Here is an 18,179-nt window from a genome sequence, read left to right on the forward strand (position 1 = left end):
CTCCGGCGGGCGGACGGAGCCCTGTCTAGTGCCAGCCCAGAGGCCCCAGCCTGCCCGACAGCCCAGCCAGGGTTCTGACTGGGGCTGCGTGACTCCCGTGTCTGCCCAAGCCAGGACGGGGCCTGTGGCCTGAGCAGGCTCAGGGACTCAGGGGCTGTGGCTGGACCAGGTACCATTCACTGTGCTGGGCCGCTGTGCTAGGCTGGCTCAGGGTGGCAGCTCTGGGCCCTGGCCACTGACTGCCGAATGTTTGGCCTGGATGATGCCTGCTGCCTGCTCCCACTGTGCTGCCATTTCCCCATGTGCAAAGCGAGAGGTGCTCAGACACCCTCCAGCTCCTCTTCTAGGGTCCCTGTGTTACCCTCAAGAACATCTCGATCCTACCAGAGACATAGCCTGGATGAGAGACCAGTGAGGGTGTATTCCTCCTGGGGGAAGGAAGCTCCAACGCCATCCGGCCAGCCTTGGACGCAGCTTTCACTCATTCGTTCATGCATTCAATCATCAAACATTCACTGCGTGCCTATTATACACCAGGCTCCACTTTTCACAGCCACCTCTGGAAATCACAGCTTTAAATAAAGCTCCCAGCACAGAGCTAGGCACATAGTAGGACTTCAATAGTGAGGGTAAAGACACCTACTGTGTGCTACATCCTGAACTGGACTCATCCTAAGCACTCTCACACACCCCGTCTCATTGACTCCTGCACCACCTCTGGGGTCCTTACTGCGGTTACCATCCAAATGCCACAAAGAAGGAAACTGTGGCTCGCAGAGGTTCAGGAAGTTGCCCATGCTCACACACCTGGGAGGTGATGAAGTTAGAAATCGAAACCCAGCTTTGTGTGACTCCAGAACACACGCTCTTAACCACTCTCCTGGCCCCTCAACAAACACTGATTGAATGAATGCCTGAGAGAATGAATGAAACTTTGTGTTGGTGCAATTTTGGGTTCATGAGAGTCCGAGGCCATCAGCGTGCATAAGTGTGGGGAGCATGCGTGTGCAGATGTTTGTGTGTTTGCATGCGGAGCTGTTTTATGGATAGACTCTCCCTCCATTGTTGTCTTGGTCTTGTGTGTACTGGAGCTATACTTAGCTGCAGCTGTGACTGTAATGAGCAGTTAGCAGCGCACCAGGCACTCTCATCAGGACCTGGTTTCCCAGGGAGATCGCCGGGGGCCTGTGTGTGTGTGTGTGTGTGTGTGCGCGCGCGCGCGCGCGTATGCATGCATGGGGGTGGGGGTGGGGTGCAGCCCGGTGCTGGGGAACACTAGAGCGGGGCTTGGGGAGGGGGCCTGGAGCGCTCAGCACTGTGCCTTGTGCAAAGGGAGAGCCTTAGCTCCGGCTGTAAGAGTCTGCTCCCAGCTAGCTGCATCTAAGCCACTAGGCCCTGCCAAGCTCAACTCTTGGCCCCCCATGTCTGTGGGCCCTTGACTGGCCCTTGCTAGGCAATTAGAACGAAAGTCTTGGCGCTCACGTCTAGAGTTTGGGAATTGATGCAAAAAAGCAGTTGGGTGATCGTGGACCTCAGTATACCTGAGCAAGGGCCATCCAGGGCCTCAGGAGGGGCCCCTCCTCAGCCGAGGGGCTGAGCACATCCTGCCAGAGCCATCGGGGGGCTTGCTCGCCAAAGCTGGGGGCCTGAAGAGGAACAGTGGCCTCCCCACCCCAGAACAGACTGAAATCACAGCTATGCTCAGTGCGGCCTGGGGTTCAGAGGCCAATCCCCCACTCACTGCCTGCCCTCCAGTGGCCGCAGGGAGTCTGGAAAACTCTGGGCCCTGAGGTCCTTCCTGTCACATGGCTCTGCCTGTAACTTCTTTCCAGCCTGTCCTGGGTCTGCTCCATCAGAGCCTCTCACCTCTGAGATTGAGCCAGGCCCTCAGGTCAGTCCCTGCCCCCAGCTCGCAGCTCCCTCACTCCACAAGCCATCCTCACATCCAGCAAACCCACACATGGGCTGGGTGGCTCCACCCTGAAGTCCTCAGCTTCCAAACCCCGTCCTCTAGGATGTTTTCAGTTAGTGAGAGGTAGGACTTCCTCTCCTGCCTTGAAGCCAAGAGGCTAGAAGTTTATCCATCTACCCTCACATCCATCCATTTGTTCACCCGTCTGCCAAGCTACCCACGCAGCTGGGTATCCCTCCATACATCCTTCCTCCCATCCATTCATCCGTATCCATCCACACACCCATCTTTTTATCCATTCTTTCATCCACTTGTCCGTCACCCATCTGTCCATCCAACTACCTCATTCTTGACCATGGAACCTAAACATAATAGCACAGGAAGGAACACGAGCACGGCTCTAGTTTACCTTCTTAATTTCCCCAAGAAGACCTGGCCATGTTTCCCTTCCTCAATAAAATAGGGATAATATCTAATCCTTCTACCTCACAGGGCTGTTGTGAGGTACATTGTTTTAGCAAAGATTTATTGATTCCATATTATGTAACAGGCACTATCATTTCTTAAGGTGGTCCTTGTCCTCTAAGAAGCTGCAGCTGAGTTGTGGAGACATGTCACCCCAATAGGGTAGCTGGGTCAAGGGCAGGAAAAGTTCTCTGAGAGAGCAGGCTGTTCAGGAGGGGAATCAGGAAAGGCTCCAGACAGGAAGCCTTTTCCAAGCTGGCCTTGAAGGATGGATCCATCTTAGCTATGCAGAGGTGGAAGAAAGGGCATTCTTGGTGGAGCGAACAGAATAAGCCAAGGCAAGAGGCAGGGGAACTAGGGCATCCTGGGGGAATGGTTGGCGTGCCTGGAGGCCAAGGGTGGGCAGTCTGGAAAGACAGGATGGATGGGATCTCCTAGGCTAGCACAACAGGGTCTGCGAAGAGCCATGAACGCGGAAAGACTCATCAAGTCAGTACAAACCACAGTGATTTCTTACTCCGAGGCGTTTACTCAGCTCCCCAGACTGCCAGTCAGGGAAAAAATATCTTCTTGGTGACCCCCAGGCCTCGGGAGACACGATTCCTGCCGCCTAGAAGGGAAGCCAGCACCTGGCATTTCTGACCTTTGTGCCACTAAATATATCATTGGTGACAGCGGCTCGTGCCCCCGAGGTTATGGGGCTACCAGACGAGGCTTCCACGGCCTGCCTCCCTGTCTCTGTGGCTCAGCCAGGGCCTCCTTATACCAGGTCCCCTGGGGAATCTGAACCCAGGAACAGGTTCAACGTGCCCCAGGCAGCCAGCTCCAACCCCTGGTAAGTGCCTCCCATGTGCTAGGCTCTGTGCTGGGGGCTCTGCCCCTCTGGGACTCGTCCCCATTTCACAGGAGGAAATGGCTCAGCCAGATGCCACCTGCCCGAGCCCACCCTGAGGCAGGGGACACCAAAACCCTGGCCTGTCCAGGGCCCAGGCCTGTGCTCTCGCCTCTGCCCTGTCCCCTCCTCACGCTCCCCCTGCCCTTGGGGTCTGGTCTCCTCCCACATACAGCCTTGTTCTGAACCGTATTTTCTCTCTCACAAACTACCCTCCTGCCTCTGGTCTGAGTGGATTCTCCCAGCATCCCTGAGAAGCAGGTGATGCCCTTATGTACGCATTGTAGATGAGGGGACTAAGGCCCAGAAGGACAAGGGCCATGCTCCAGGGGTGTGGGCTGGTCAGGGGCCAAGTTAGGAGCGTCCATGGCAACACGAGGAGAAACACACTGCCCCGCGGCTGGTCCTTAGCAGATGACAGCCACATGCGCTTCCAAGAGCCCCGCCCTCGGCCCAGGGCGCAGGCTGCCTCCAGGTGACCCAGCGGGTGACTGTGTTCCTCTCAGCTGCTCAGAGAGCCCCTGAGGTTGAGCATAAAACATTAAGTGCTAAGATGGTGGCCCTGGCGGGAGGCTTGGTCTGACATACGTTCAGTCCTGCCCTGGTGACAAGGCCCAAGGGAGTCCCACTTTCCCGCTCTACCACCTGCATGGGCAGAGCAGGGCCCCGGGGGACCACTGAAGCCTCCACCCACCGTTACGGCAACCCTCTCCGGAGACGTCAGGTCCCTGTTCTCAGAAGCCCCCGGGCGGGTGAGGCCAGCGTCTGCAGAGCACCCTTTACAGCCGAGGTGGCCGAGGCCCACGAGGTCACAGGGCTCACGGCCGGCAGAGCCAGGTTTGGACCCTGGCAGTCAGAGCCCCGCAGTCTGGCTCCAGTCTGGCCCGTCACCACCACACTAACCACGTCTCTCGGCGCACCCGGAGCGAGGGCTCTGCCACCGGAAACTGCCGACAGGACCTCTGCCTGGAAGGGCCCCTCACCGCTGGCTCCCTCGCCGGTCTCCCTCCAGCCACAGCCCCGCAGAGAGCAGATCACCCCAGCCAGGTGGCAGCCCTGTGTGGCCCCAGCGTCTCCCGCTGGGCACAGCTGGCCTTTGGGCAGAGGAGGACGGAGGCCCTGGATCGTGGTGAGGCAGGAGCCCTTCCCTGAGGCCCGGCTCCCTGGAGGTCCAGACCGTGCAGCCCCTGTGGCCACGAGAGGGGAGGGGACGGCAGCGCAGGCGTGGGCGCGGCTGAGCGCTGGGCGGGCACACACAGGCGGTACCCACTGTCAGGGGCCCAGGCACGCGCCTGCTCAGGACTTTTGCAGTCCCGTTTGCTCTGTTCTCCAGATGTCACATGTCTCCCTCCCTCTCCGCCTGCAAGTCTTTGCTGAAATGTCACCTGCTCAGGGAGGCCTTCCCTGCCACATGAGTTAAGTTGCCACCTCCAGCACTTCCTGTGTCTTCCCTCCATTTTATATCTCCGAGGCGCTCCTCACCATCAGACACACGATATAGTCCATGTATCCGTTTGTTTCTTTTTATTCTCCCTGCTTGAGAATGTAAGTTTCTTGAGGGCAGGGATTTTTGACTGTTTCATTCTTTGCTCTACTCCCAGCTTCTAGAGCAGTGCCAGCAACCTAGTAAGTAGGTGCTCAATAAATATTTGTGGAATGAATGAATGAGCGCTAACAGCAGCCCCTGACAGGGGAACTACACAGACTGTCTTTGTGTGTACAGTAGGGTATAGGGAGAGCAGTCCCTTCCTGCACTGTGGATGCGGAAGGAAGGAAGCGGTGGGCGGGCGCATCATAGGCAGTGGGCCAGAGGCTCACAGGCAGGAGCCAAAGTAGAGCAGGAATAGGGTTGCCAGGCTGGCAGGGGAAGGGTCTGGGTTGAGGCAGGGTGGAAGGGGCATCCGAGGCCCTGCACAGGCTTGAGTGAGCTTCCTCTGGCTGCTGTGGCCCAGTCTGAAGCAGCATCAGAGCCTGGGCCCAGTGAGGCTGGCTCCTGAGGCCCCCTGAGCTCAGCTGTGTGGGGCTGCCCCAGCTAATATTAGCTTATCCCCACCCAGCCTGGCGTTGGCCTGGCGGGGCAGCCCAGCCTCAGAACGGGTACTGTCCAGTGGCACCAACAGGAGCCCCAGGCCTTAGCCCCCAGGCTCCTGGGGTCTGCCTGGCCCCCGCTACCACTGCTCCCTGTGCCTGAGCATCCCCTATAAAGAGGAGACATTTCAACGCCCCGAGCTGTGATGCATGGCTCTTGCCCACCAGCCCCACCACACTGGCACACTTGTCAGCATCTCAGGTCCCCGGGCTTGGCTCCCGATCAGAGCCTGATGTCAATGGCCCTCCCTTCCCCTCCCCCCGCAGGCGGAAGTTCCATCATCCATCTCTCTCATTCCCCCCGACACCTGGGGAGGGAGGCAGAGCAGGGACGAGTGGCCCAAGACAACAGATGGGGTGACTGAGCCCTCTGAAGAGGGCTATGGCCCGCCCATGACACACAGCAGGCTCATGGCAGGACCAAGAGAGAATCCAGGCCTGCCTTCCAGGATGACCACTGAAATCTGGTCCCTGGGAGACAGATTCTGGAAGAAGTGGCCCCCGGGGCCAAGTAGGTGAGGTGATTCCTAAAGAGGTATTTGAAGGGAGAGTCAGTTGCTGAAAAAAGGAAGCAGGTGGTGAACAGGTGAGGGTTTGGATCTTCTAGAGCCAAGCGCTGTTAAAAAGACAATAATGGAAACCACGATAATTAAGCACTTATTATGTTTCAGGTTCTGGGCTAAGTGCTTAACACATTCAATCCTCCCAACTTCCCTATGAGTCAGGTGCTATTAATAGCCCTCTCTTGAGGCACAGACAGGTTAGGGAACTTGTCCAAGGTCACACAGCTGGGAAGTGGAAGTGGGGCCGGGATTCGAATGCAGGCCTCCTGGCTCAAGAGACCATACTCTTAGGAGATAATGGGGCTCCAGGGCATGTTGCCAACACCATGTAGCCAGGAAGTGGGGACCAGCCCTGAAGCTCAGGCACTTTCTACTGAGCACATGACTGAGGCTTTAAGCAGGGGGATTTGGGACAAAACGCATCCTAGGCCTTCGAGGGGAAGAGTCTGTATTGAAAACCACTAACTAATGACTAGAACTTCCCACAAACACAGCTGACAGAGGAAAGAGGATAATGAGAGGGGAAAGGGGAGGGAAGGAGGTGGACGGAGAAGGAGTTGGGGAGGGAGAGGGAGAGGAAGGAAATGAACTTGGCTGGCCTTCAGGAGAAACAGAGTACCAAGGGAAGTCAGATGTGGGCATTAGGCTGGACCAAGTGGACCTGGGAACTCGGTGTCCCTGCAACATCACCATCCTAAGAGCTGTGCGTCCTGGTTTTCGAAAATAGTTTCTCAGCCTCTGAGCTCTGGCTGTGGGTAGTGGTTGGGCCGATGCAGAGTGAAGCAGGAGTTTGGAGAGATGGAAGGGCCAGGATGTGAAGAGCCTTGTCTGGCCCTGGGTGGTGACAGCGGCAATTGGGACACTGCCCTGACTGCGGTTTGCCACCCTCGTCCTGATTAGAGCACTCCAGCTCTCCTATCACTGCCTCAGCCTCTGCCTCTCCATCACTGCTCCAGGCTTGGGGGGATGGAGGAATTGTGTTCCCAGGTGAGGCGAAGAAGGGTAGGATCAGCCAGTAATAGGCTCAAAGGCATCATGCCAATGTCTGACCTAGGTCTTGAACTCTGGCATCCTTATCCCTTCTCTCAATGATTACGTATTTAGCATCCACTATGTGCCAGGCCCTGTTCTAGGTGCCAAGCACAGAACAATAGGTAAAAGAGACAAAAATCCCTGCCCTCTTGGAGCTTATATTCTAGTGAGGGAAATAGACAATAAACAAGGTAAATGAGTAGAATATAGTTCGATGGTGTTAAATGCCAAGGAGAAAACGGGAAAGCACAAAATGGGGGAAGGGAATGCAAGGGTGCAATCTGAGAGGATGACATCTGAGTCCAGGCCTGAAGGAGGCAAGGGAGTAAATAGTGAGGGGAAAGGCTCCAGGTGGAAAGCAGGGCAAGAGGACAGGTCCTGAGGCAGAAGCACAAGCACTGTGCTGGCGGAAAACCAAGGAGGCCAGAACGAGCTGAGTAGGAGAGCGGCAGGAGAGCAGAGGGGGAGGTGGGGTGCGGGCAGCTCGTGTGGAGCCTTATAACCCTCGTAGGGACCGGGGCTTCTCCCCCAGTGAGACCAGAAGCCAGAACGAGCAGAGCACAGCAGTGGCCAGATCTGACGAGTGTTTTACCAGGAGGGCCCTGGCTACCCTGTGCAGAAGGCGTGGGCAAGGGCAGAAGCAGGGGGGACAGTTCACAGTAATCCAGGGGAGAGAAGATGGTGGCTTCAGCCAGGAAGGTAGCAGTGGAGGTGATGTGATGAGACCGGGTTCTGGCTAGGCTTTCAACACAGAGACTACAGGATTTGCTGATGCGCGAGAAAAAGAGCGGAATCAAGGATGGTGTCGAGGTTTTTGGTCTGACCACCCAGGTGGGTGCGGCTGTCATTTACTGAGCTGGGGCCTCACCCCCCAGGCACATCACCCTGATGTCAATGTCTTGGGCGCGAGGAAAGATCAGAATCACCCGTGAAGCTCTGTCAACCCGCATGCGCCCATCCAGGCCTCTCTGTGTCCTGATACTTCCCCTCCACTGGGAACTGTTTCCTGCCTCAGCACTTCTCAGAATCTGATGTGCGTATGATTCATCTGGGGATCTTGTTAAAATGCAGATTCTGAATCAGTAGATCTGGGGGGGGGGCGGGGCTGGGGCCTGAAACTCTTCATTTCTAACAAGTGCCCAGGTGATGCGGATGCTGTTGGTCAGAGGACCACACTGAGTAGCACGAGCCCCCACGTCCCAGACCCCACGGCAAGTCCTCCCTGAGTATCAGCTTCTCCGGGGAGTGGAGTAAGCATCCTGACCACCTCCTCCCAGATCTACGAGTCGAATTCTCCAGGGACAGAGCCCAGGAGCCTGACCTTTTGAAGCATCCCAGGTAAACTGAGAGTCACCCATGGGTGGGACTCCTCCAGCAAACACCCCTGCAGCCCCCATAGCAACTATTACAAACAACCCTACCCCAGCCCCGGCCCATCCAGCACAGCAGAAGCTCACTGCCCCCCTCTCTGCAGCGCCCCTACACCAGTGGACTTAGACCCCACACTCTGCTCTACCCCCTACCGCCTGGCATAGCCTCTCGTCTCTGAGTGCACCTTTCTGCAGCTCCTGGAGGGCAGCCAGCCAAGAGAAGGGCCTGGAGAAGAGGGCGGCAGATGCCACCCCCTGGGCCTGAGCAAGCACACTGTAAAGAGGTGGTACCCCCAGGGCTGTGGCACGAGAGGGCTGGATGAGTTTACATGGCCGATGGCTCACAGGGGCCCCGCGTCCGCGGCGACCCCTGGCAGGACGGGATTACTATGCCTTAGATGAAGGAATGAGAGCAGGCTGAGGGAGCCTGAACGAATGTAGGAGGAAGCTTCTGAGACCCCCAGCCCTGGGCTCCTCCCCGCTTGGTACCGGGAGAGCTCGCATGTGCCCTGGAGAGGAGCTGGGCTGAGGATGTGGAAGGAGAAATAGGGAAGGACTAACCTGGCTCCCACAGCGCCTCCGGGAAGCTGAAGCCTGGAATTCTTAAACTCCCGGAGTGTCAGACTGGAGAAGGGACTTGGTGGTCATTTAGAAGGTCCTCTGTCTTTCACAGGGTGAGAAACTGCAGGCTGAAGGGGCGATGGAACTTGCCTACAGAAGCCTGGTTGGCTTAATGGCCTGGGTGCAGATCTTGCTCTGGTGTAGTTGCCTGATACCTACAACTGGGGTCTTGCCTGTGGCCTCATCTCTCCATGTCCCTGGGTGGGTGCTAAGCCTGAGGGCCTGCCTGTCCCCAGCCACAGGCCCCCAGAGCTGACCCACTGACCTCCAGCTGGAATCATGCAAGCCTGGGGACTTCCTGTGCAACCCAGACCCCTCACTCCCAAAGGAGGTCAGTGAGGGCAGGAGCAGACAGGCTAAGCATTAGAGGCCTCGGGAGATGGGTTTTCATGTTCAGCAAAAACTAGGAAGGACACTGAGAGAGGGAATGGATGAGCAAAAACCTAGAGGTCGGAATGAGGGCTGAAGATGAGGAGGCCAGGGGGGAGCCTGGCAGAAGGGCGCAGCGGGGCGCACGGCCAGCTTCCAGAGCAGGAGGCCTGGAACGCCGAGCTGAGGAGGAGCCAGCATGCTCACCGCGCGCGGCACCTCGTGCATGTTCACTCCTGATCCTCCCAAGCCCCCTGCTGCTTGCCTGCAGGCCATATGGAGCCCCGAGGCCTGCACGGCGGGTGGGGGCAGTAGAGGCCCCTTCTGAAAACCCTCTTCTTGGGGGCTAGCAGAGCACCCTCTTACCCCACCAGGCTGGACCCTCACCTGCCATGGTTCAGGGGCCAGAACTCGCTGAGCAGAATTCCCAGACAGGTTTTTGGGGAAGAGTGTTTGGTGAGGGAGGACGGGACCCAGAAGGAAACCCGAGTCTGAGCCACAGGAAGCCACAGACCCCAGCATCCCTGGAACAGTGACAGGAGGCAGTACTGACTAGTGGTTATGGACAGAGCTCCGGGGTCAGGCAGACCCACAGCTGAATGCCGCTCCACCACTCGTGAGCTAAGCGACCTTGGAAACGTTACTTAACCTCTCTGTGTCTCAGCAGCCTCATCTGTGGCATTGGTGTGATAATAGTGATACAGTTCCATGGGAGTTTGTATGAGAATTAAATGAGAACATGTACATCAAACCCTTAAGGCTGTCTGACACATAGTAAGTGCTTTAGTAAACAGCGGCCATTAGTATTGTGACTCAAGAAAGGGAGGGGCTTCTGGAAAATCCTGCTTGGGGGATGATAACAGGATTTGGACCAAGTCTGGGTTGACTGGCTGAGGGAGGTCTTGACCAGCTGTACTGGGCCCTGGGAGGGGAGTGGGGAAGGGAGGAGGGAGGGCAGGTAACTGCACATTCTCCCTCGCTCAAGGGAGGAAATCAGAGGCTAAGTAAGGAGAACGGTGTGCCCAGGTAGGATTTGATATTCTTTTAAAACTGAGAGCCAGAAGAAATGCAAACGGCCAGGCCCTGGGCCAAGAGGCTTGGGGTGTGAGTTTGAGCCTCGCTGATGGGCTGTGTGGTCTTAAGTGTCTTCCCTGCTCTGAGCCTGTTCCTCCTCCACCAGATGAGGGCAGTGGCTAGAGGTGGCCTGGGAGTACCCAACAGTCGCGTGCATGTGAAAGGTGGTCCCTCCCACACGAGTGGTTCCCCTGAACTAGGACCAGGCATCTAACTGTCCCTGGAGCCTCTCAGGCCCCCCTTTCCCTGGAGCCTGCACCCAGGGATGGGACACTCAGGCCAGGGGTGTGGCCAGGCTGGCCCGGGGGCTGATGGGAGACGGCGGCTTGACCTTTTGGTCCAGAGCAAATACACTGGTCATGAGACTGCTCAGAATAGCTGTATAACTATATTCAGCTGTCTTGGGAGGCCCCGAGATCCCTGGTCCAGGCAGCGGGCCCTGGAACAAGCCCCCACCAGCCACCCTCCCCCACCTCTGAGGAAACACGCCTCCCTCTCTGGGAGGCTCAAGCCAATCTCCTCCAAAGCTCTGGCAGATGCCAGAACGCCCAGAGTTAGGGAGCACAGACTCCTGCCCCCAGAGTGCCAGACTCCAGACACTCCCTGAGGTGTCATAAGGTGGGTGGGGTTCCCAGCCACGGAGCCAGGAGGTAGAGACATGGGTTTCTGAACCAGCCCCCCAAGTAACGTGTTCACATGTGACCTTGGATAAAGCACTCCTCATCCAGTTGAGGTCGATGGGCCTCAACTTCCTCATGTGTCATGATAATACCTCCTATTATACTGAGTATGTAAGAAGCTTAGACTCTAGAGTGGGAGACAAACTGGAATCAAGCAAGGCTGCTAATGAACATTTTATTACAAACTAGATCGCTTCTCTGAAGGGAAGGACTCTGGTTCTGGACCCAGCCTGTGGGGTCCAGGAAGGCATTGCCAGGGAATTGATGTTTGAGGCGGGGTGTCAAGGATAAAGAGGGGCAAACCAGGAGGAAAGAGTGCTCCAGAGGGCACAGCATATGCAAAGGCCCCGAGGCTGGGAGACGTTGCGTGTGCAAGAAACTGAAATGAGGCCAGGATGACTGGAGCTCAGTGAGTGATGGACAGAGCCAGGCCAGAGGAGCCTAGAGAGGCAGGCAGGGCCTAAGGGCCACATTATGGGCCGGGGAAGCACCAAAGGGTTTTAAGCAGGCATGGAGGTGAGCTGACAGATCTGTGAGTTGAAGAGGCCTCTGTGGTTGCCAAGTGGAGGAAGAAATGGAAGGGCCAGGGGCTGGAGGCGGGATAGCAGTCAGGAAGCTGCAGGAGAGGTGGGCCTGAGGGACACAGTGGTGGCTGGAACCAGGATAGTGGACATGGAGACAGAGGGCAAAGGATGGAGTCTAGAGAGAGTCATGAAGTAAAAGGATAATCCAACCAATAGGAGTAATAACAGCAGCCAACATTTATTGAACACTTACTGCATGCCAGGCCCTGTGGCTTGGGGCTCTCCACCAAGATGCAGATAACTCAGTTACTCTTTCCATCAACCCTCTGGAACAGGTTCTATCATTATGCCCATTTTAGAGGCGAAGAGGCTGAAAGATTCTGACTAGAAGACAACTTGGTTTGTGATTTTCATTACTGGGAGGGGAGCTGGTGGGGGGCTGGAGTACCATTCAAAGACACGAGGACACCTGTAAAAGCATCGTGGGAAGGAGAAAAACACTGAATGGGGGACACACTGTGGTGGGGAGCACTTGGGGTGGCAGGAGGGGAACACACCCAGCCCTTCTCCACTGCTCATGGGTCTCCTTCACATGTTACCATGACTCAAAGTGGGGCCCTGACCTGGGGGAGTGGGCTCTGAGGTGGGGGACAAGATGCTTGGGAAGTCCCTGATAGCATCTCCGTCCCCATTCCCTCTGTACGCCAAGCCAAGCCAAGAGCCCAGTGTCAGCTGGGACCCAAGGGAGGACCAGAAGTCTCTGGCTGGGCTCTGCATCCCAGCTTCCAGGTGAGATTCCTTCCCAGGGATTTGAGGAGGAAGAGGACTACATCAGGTCCCAGAAAGGTGAGGACAAGGCAGAGAGACAGAGACCTGGCATCAGAGGAGAGCTGAGCAATGAAGTAGATGGAGGTGGGGCTTCCCAAGTGTGAGGCCATTGGCTCTTCTTTGTCATTATAAAGTCAAGGGACTTTGGGGGACAGATATCAACACACACACACACACACACACACACACACAAGATACTCTCTGGTCTGCAGAGCAGGGACTGCCATTGGTGATGTGTGACCTGACACAACAATGTTCCTGATGACAACATGAAAATCATAGATAAAAGCCAAGAGCCTCAGACCTGTGCTGGTCCCCGGGGAAGATAGGAGGGCAGGTTTCAAGCCAGGGCTGCCCCAGCACAGCCCTGCCTGCTCCCATACCTCCACAGCTTTGCATGCTAGCACTGCTGTCCCCTGCCATCGCCTGGCTAATTCCTACTTGCCCCTCAAAGCTTGTCCCAGTGTTGCCTCCTCTGGGGTAGTTCTTACTCTCGTAGTCCCAGAAAGCCCCTTCAGCCCTTACTGCAAAGTGTCATCAACATCCTTTGCTTCTGTGTCTGGGACAACACCCCTCACCCCAGAAGACAAGCTGGGCTATCCTGTCCTGGCTCCCCTCCTCCCCCCTTACCCCCTTGGGCTGGGTGCCCAGGAAATCCTAGGAGAGAGGAGCCAGGGAACCCGCTGCTCCAGCTAGTACCGTCACTCCCGAAGAGCTCAGATGGGACCTTCCACCCCAGCCAAGTAGCCCCAATCTCCCAGGGCCACCGCTAAAGCCTGCAGAGGGGTGGCCTCATTGCCTGGCCTGTGCACCAACAACTGGCCTGAGCTAGAGCAGTATTCCCACTGAGGATGGGGAATGGGGGGCAAAACCGCTCACTAAGGCAGCTCAGGAGTCCCAGGAGATGGAGGCAGCAGGTAGGAGGCTGGTCTGGAGTTTCATCTTCCTCAAGGCACACACACCCAGGCGATGCAGGGCCTGTCTCACATACGAGCACACACAGCCACACTGACACCAGGTTCTCACACACAGCCTCCGTCTCACACACCCTTCACTACACACGGTCTCTGTCACACATCGGGCCCTCACCCCACACAGCCTCACACACAGATGGGCTCGTGCACACAGCCTCACATGCAAGGCCTCACAGTGTCATGCCTGCCACACACAGAAATACACTCACCTCAAGTCTCTTACACACCCCAAGAATCTCCCTCTCTCCCTCTCACACAAACACACACACAGCATCTCTCTTACACATACAGTCTCTCTCTCATATACGCACTCTCTCCCACGCAGTCTCATTCTCACACACGAAGTCCATCCCTCAAAACACACAGAATCTGTCTCTCTCACATTCACACAGAATTTCTCTGATACAGAGACTCACAGAATCTCTCTCACATAGTCTCAACACACACACACACACACACACACACACTCCCAGAGTCTCACTCATATGGTCTTTCTCACATGCATGAAGAACCTCTCACACCCACACAGAATCTCTCTTACACAGATTCTCACACATACAGCTTTTCTTTCATGCACATCTACAGTGTCACACACAGGATTCTGGTCTCGAATCCAGAATAAACATTTAAATCCCCACCCACAAATCTGAGGCGGCTTGGGGCCTGCGTGGGGAGGGGTAAACAAAGGTGACAGCAGTGGCGGAGCAGAGATGGAGGGGGCAGGGTGGGCGGGCGGCTGGCTGGGCTCTGCGCAGATGCGCTGCAGAGAGGCAGCGCAATGCAGCTAGGCCAGCCAGGCGTGCAGCGGGAAGCCTGGGTTCTAATCCAGGCTCTGCCCTCAGTTCCTGCGTGCCCTTGGGCAGACCCCAGTGTCCTCATCTGTCACCCAAGGGAGCTAGAACAACCCTGTGTGCCTACGGGGGAAGGAAGGTGGCACAGATAGGCTGTGGGACCATACCTTCTAACCCACCTCCACCCCCCCCCCCACCTACTGCCCAGCTTCTCCCTCAGAATCTGCTCTTCAGTGGACACTGGAGACAGCCAGGACTTTTCTGTAAGGTTTTGTACACCAACAAGACCCCATTTATCCAACCCATTTATCTGCATGAGGTGACGGCCACCCCAAGGCAGAGGAACGGCCAGTGGGAGGAGATGGACAGGGCAGAGGGCTGGAACGTGCCCCACGTGACCCCTGCCTATCCTGAAGCTCAGGGGCACAGGCCAGAGCCCTAAAGCTGAGCCCAAGGAGAGGGGTGGGGGGACCCAGCCTCTTGCTTGGGAGCCCGAAAGCTGAGAGGACCCTATGGAAGTCGGGCCTACTCTGCTTCTGGGGCCAAAGGGGTGGTAGTTGTGGTGAGATGCTGTCCGAGGCCAAATGCAGGCTGAATGGGCAGCTGCTCTAACCCAGGCCTCTGCCCCGTGTGCCCCCCGCCCCACATGTGCCAGTTCAACCTCCCAGTCCCCTTCCTCCTGCCCCTCCCCACAGCTCAGCCATAGCCTCCAGTTACATAATCCCCTGGCTCTGGTGGCCTCTGTCAGGAGAGGGGAGGGGAGGGGAGACCTCCGAGCGTCTCAGTCCACTCTGGAGATGGCAGGGAGCTGGGGGCCAGCTCGGTGGAGGATGGGGTCCCAGGAGATTTGGGTTCCAATCCTGCTTGGCCTCTAACTCCCCGGGTGACCTTGGGCAGGGTCCTCAAAACAGGGGGTTTAACTCTCCTCCTATTACTGTGCCCCCCCAAACACACACACACACACACACATCTGAGCTAAGATTTAATATATAAGACCTGCTGCCCCCTCCCTCAGATGCTAAAACATTGAGTGTTTTATCTCAGTAACACACCCACCAGGCCCGTGCCTACACACAGCCTTTCTCTGCCATGGACACTTCAGTGCCCACCCTCCAGTCCCCTTTCTCCACTGGAGTCAGCTGGGCAGACACTCCTGCCCCCTCCCCTGCCCGAACCTCCATCCCTGGGCTCCAGAGGGCAGGAGGCAAGGGATGTGGAGCAGTAAAGGAGAGCGGGGCAGCAGAGGCAGTGTTTGGACTGGTAGGGGGTTAGTGGGTAGCTCACACATGGGGGAGAGGCTCTGCTTTAAATTCCCAACTCTGACCCCTCCCCTCATGCCACAGGCTTGGTTCAGGCCTCTGAGAACAGAGCCCAGCAAAAGCAAGACGTGTCTTCCAGGGTAGGTGGCTGCTACTGGTGTCTCCCTTAGGGGCTCAGTTAAAGCAGCAAGGACCCTTAGAATTTACCAGACCCCCTCTCCCATTTTATAGTTGAGGAAAGTGGTCAGAGAGGCCATCTGAGGGGCCAAGGTTGACAGCAGGGTGCCATTTCTCCCTGGCAACAAGCTGCTGTCACTAAAGGGGAGTGGCTGATGAAGACACACCCACCTCTCACAAACCTTGTCCTCGCAGATTCCCCCGTAGATCCCTTCTCTGCCCCGACAGGTCCGAGAGGAAGCATAGGCAGAAGCCCAGTGGCCCTCTCAAGCACCCTCTCCTTTTGACAAGGCAGAAGGGCAGGCTCTGTTCCCAGGAGCAGGTTTCAGAGGGATCACATCCCCCTCCCCAACTATCTACCAATTAATTAGCCATAAAGGTTCCCCCTTGACCATCTCCCCATGGCCTGAAGCTGCTCCCTGGGGAGGGGTGGTCTCTCTCAGGCAGCAGACCAGTTCTCAAGCCCTCTTCTGTGGGCCCTGGCTGGTTCCAGGTGGCCCTTACCTGGGAGAGAGGAAGGGCTTCAGCTTCCCTCCCCACACCAAAATCTAAAGGACAGTTCACACTTTCACCCTGTACACCTGCAGAGACGCAAATATGCACACACAGGCACTCCTGCACACTCAAACATACACACATGCTCACTCATTCCCACTACATACCTTACCCACCCAAATATACACCACCACACTTACATAAATATACACACACAATCTACTCATACACACAAACACACCCATTCATACTCACCCATACACATTAAATCTGGAATACAGGCACAGACTTTACATATGTACAAAGCTAGTCACCCTTCAGGAGAGTCACTCTGTCGCTTACACACGCGCACAAACACCCCCCTTTCAGTTCTGACTCCCTAGGCACCAGTTTTCGAATCCACCCCTGCCCTCGCGAGGCAGAGGACCCTGACTTCCCCGCCCCGCTCTTCAGATGGGTAAGTTGTCACTTACCCGCGCATAGCGGGATGAGTAGGGGTCCTCGAAGAGCGCCCAGATGCGCGGCTGCCAGCGGCGCCAGAAGCCGCCGGGCCGGCCGTCCGGGGAGTCGCTGAGTGCCAGGCGCTTGGTCATCTCCAACTCGTCCTCGCCGTCGCCTGAGTCGCCGGGGCCGTCGGCGTCCGCGTCGTCGGCGCTGTTGTCCAGGGGCGCGCCGCCGAAGCTGTCCAGCGCCTCCTCGGCGTCGCGGTGCTGGCGGTACGTCATCCAGCAGCAGGGCTCCACGTCGGTCTCGTCGATGCCCCAGAAGGCCAGCTCCTCCTCGTAGAGTGGCCCACACACGTCGGCCGGGCAGTGCAGTTTGCCCGTGCGGTAGTAGTTCAGGATGTGCGCGAAGACGCCCGGGTGGCGGTCGAAAAAGAACTCGTCGGCGCGCGGGTCATAGTCGAAGTGGCTGTGGGCGTCGGGCTCTGCCAGCCAGGCGAGCCGCGTGCCGGGCAGCGTGCGCAGCGTCGAGCGGTACGTCTGGTGGCGCGTGCCGCCCACGTTGATCACGATGCGCTCGCTTTCGTCCCCTTGGCCCATCGCGGCGCCTCCTTAGGCATGGCGCGGCCCAGCGACACCCATGGGAGCGGCCGCCAGGGGGAGTTGGCGCCGGGGAGGGGGGCGCGCGACCTCCTCCCCCCTCCCCCCAGCCGTCGGGGAGACAGAGGACCGCGGCTCTGGCTACCCCCAGAGCGACTCAAGCCCCTCAGGGCGCTTTCTGTCGGGTGCTGGTCCAAGGGCGTGTGCGCGGGATCCCCAGGGTCTCTAGGCGCCAGATGTGGGAGGGAGCTGGTCCGGCTGCGGAGGAGGCAGAGGAGGAAAGAAGGGAGGGAGAGAGGGAGGAGGAAGGGAGGAAGGGGGCGGCGGCGCTCAGCGGCGAGGCCCAGGAGGAGGGAAAAGAGGGTGGGGGGGCCGGGCTCCCGTCCCCATCTCAGCGGGAAAATGGAGAAATCGACACAAAGCTTTTGGGGGGAAGGTCAGCTGCCTCCAGGGCCGGTCAAAGACCAGCCCCTGGAAGGGGCAGGGGAGGGGAGGAGAGGGAGTCTGGAAATTCGCGCTCTGCTGTGAGGTGGTCGCCGCAGCGCGCTCTCGGCGCGGGGGAGATGGATGCCCGCTGCCTTCCTCCCTGCGTGGCCCGGCTGCGCAGGGCGGACTCCGGCCCCCTCCCTCTCCTTGCCTGGCTGCCTGCTCCCCCCCGGCGGCGGGCGCGCCCGCCCGCCCTCCTCGCTCCTTCTCCCCGCCTCTCGGAGGAGATGGCGGGCCCCCTGGGCAGGGGCACCAGGGTTGCTGCTCCGTGCTGCTGCTGCGGAGCGCTGCGCTCGGTGCGCTCCGGCTGGACCTGGGGCTCTCCGCTGGGCTGCGCTCCGACTCGGCTCCGGCGGCGGTGCTGAAGGGACAGCTCCGGGACTGTTGCGGAGCTCCGCGGGGCCGGGAAAGGGTTCTCCGGGCTGGGCTCCGTCTGCGGGGCCGGCGGGCACTGACTCCGGTGCCTCTGCGCCCTGCTTGGGGCAGGCTGTTGGCTGTGCCGGCCGAGGCGAGGGGTCCGCGGCGGTCGGACCGGG

At 57.9% G+C, this 18,179-nt stretch overlaps 1 protein-coding gene across 1 annotated transcript in view; it reads right to left on the reverse strand.

Moving 5' to 3' along the window:
• Positions 1 to 17,809, reverse strand: part of KCNC1 (potassium voltage-gated channel subfamily C member 1) — a 45,507-nt gene extending 27,698 nt beyond the window's left edge. Inside the window, exon 1 of the mRNA XM_007174854.2 lies at positions 16,588 to 17,809. Within this exon, the coding sequence (XP_007174916.1) occupies positions 16,588 to 17,157 (570 nt within the window). The 5' untranslated portion in view covers positions 17,158 to 17,809. The remainder of the gene's footprint in view (positions 1 to 16,587) is intronic.
• Between the last annotated feature and the right edge of the window lie 370 nt (positions 17,810 to 18,179).

Source organism: Balaenoptera acutorostrata, chromosome 9, assembly GCF_949987535.1.
Source record: "Balaenoptera acutorostrata chromosome 9, mBalAcu1.1, whole genome shotgun sequence".
In the NCBI taxonomy this organism is placed as follows: domain Eukaryota; kingdom Metazoa; phylum Chordata; class Mammalia; order Artiodactyla; family Balaenopteridae; genus Balaenoptera; species Balaenoptera acutorostrata.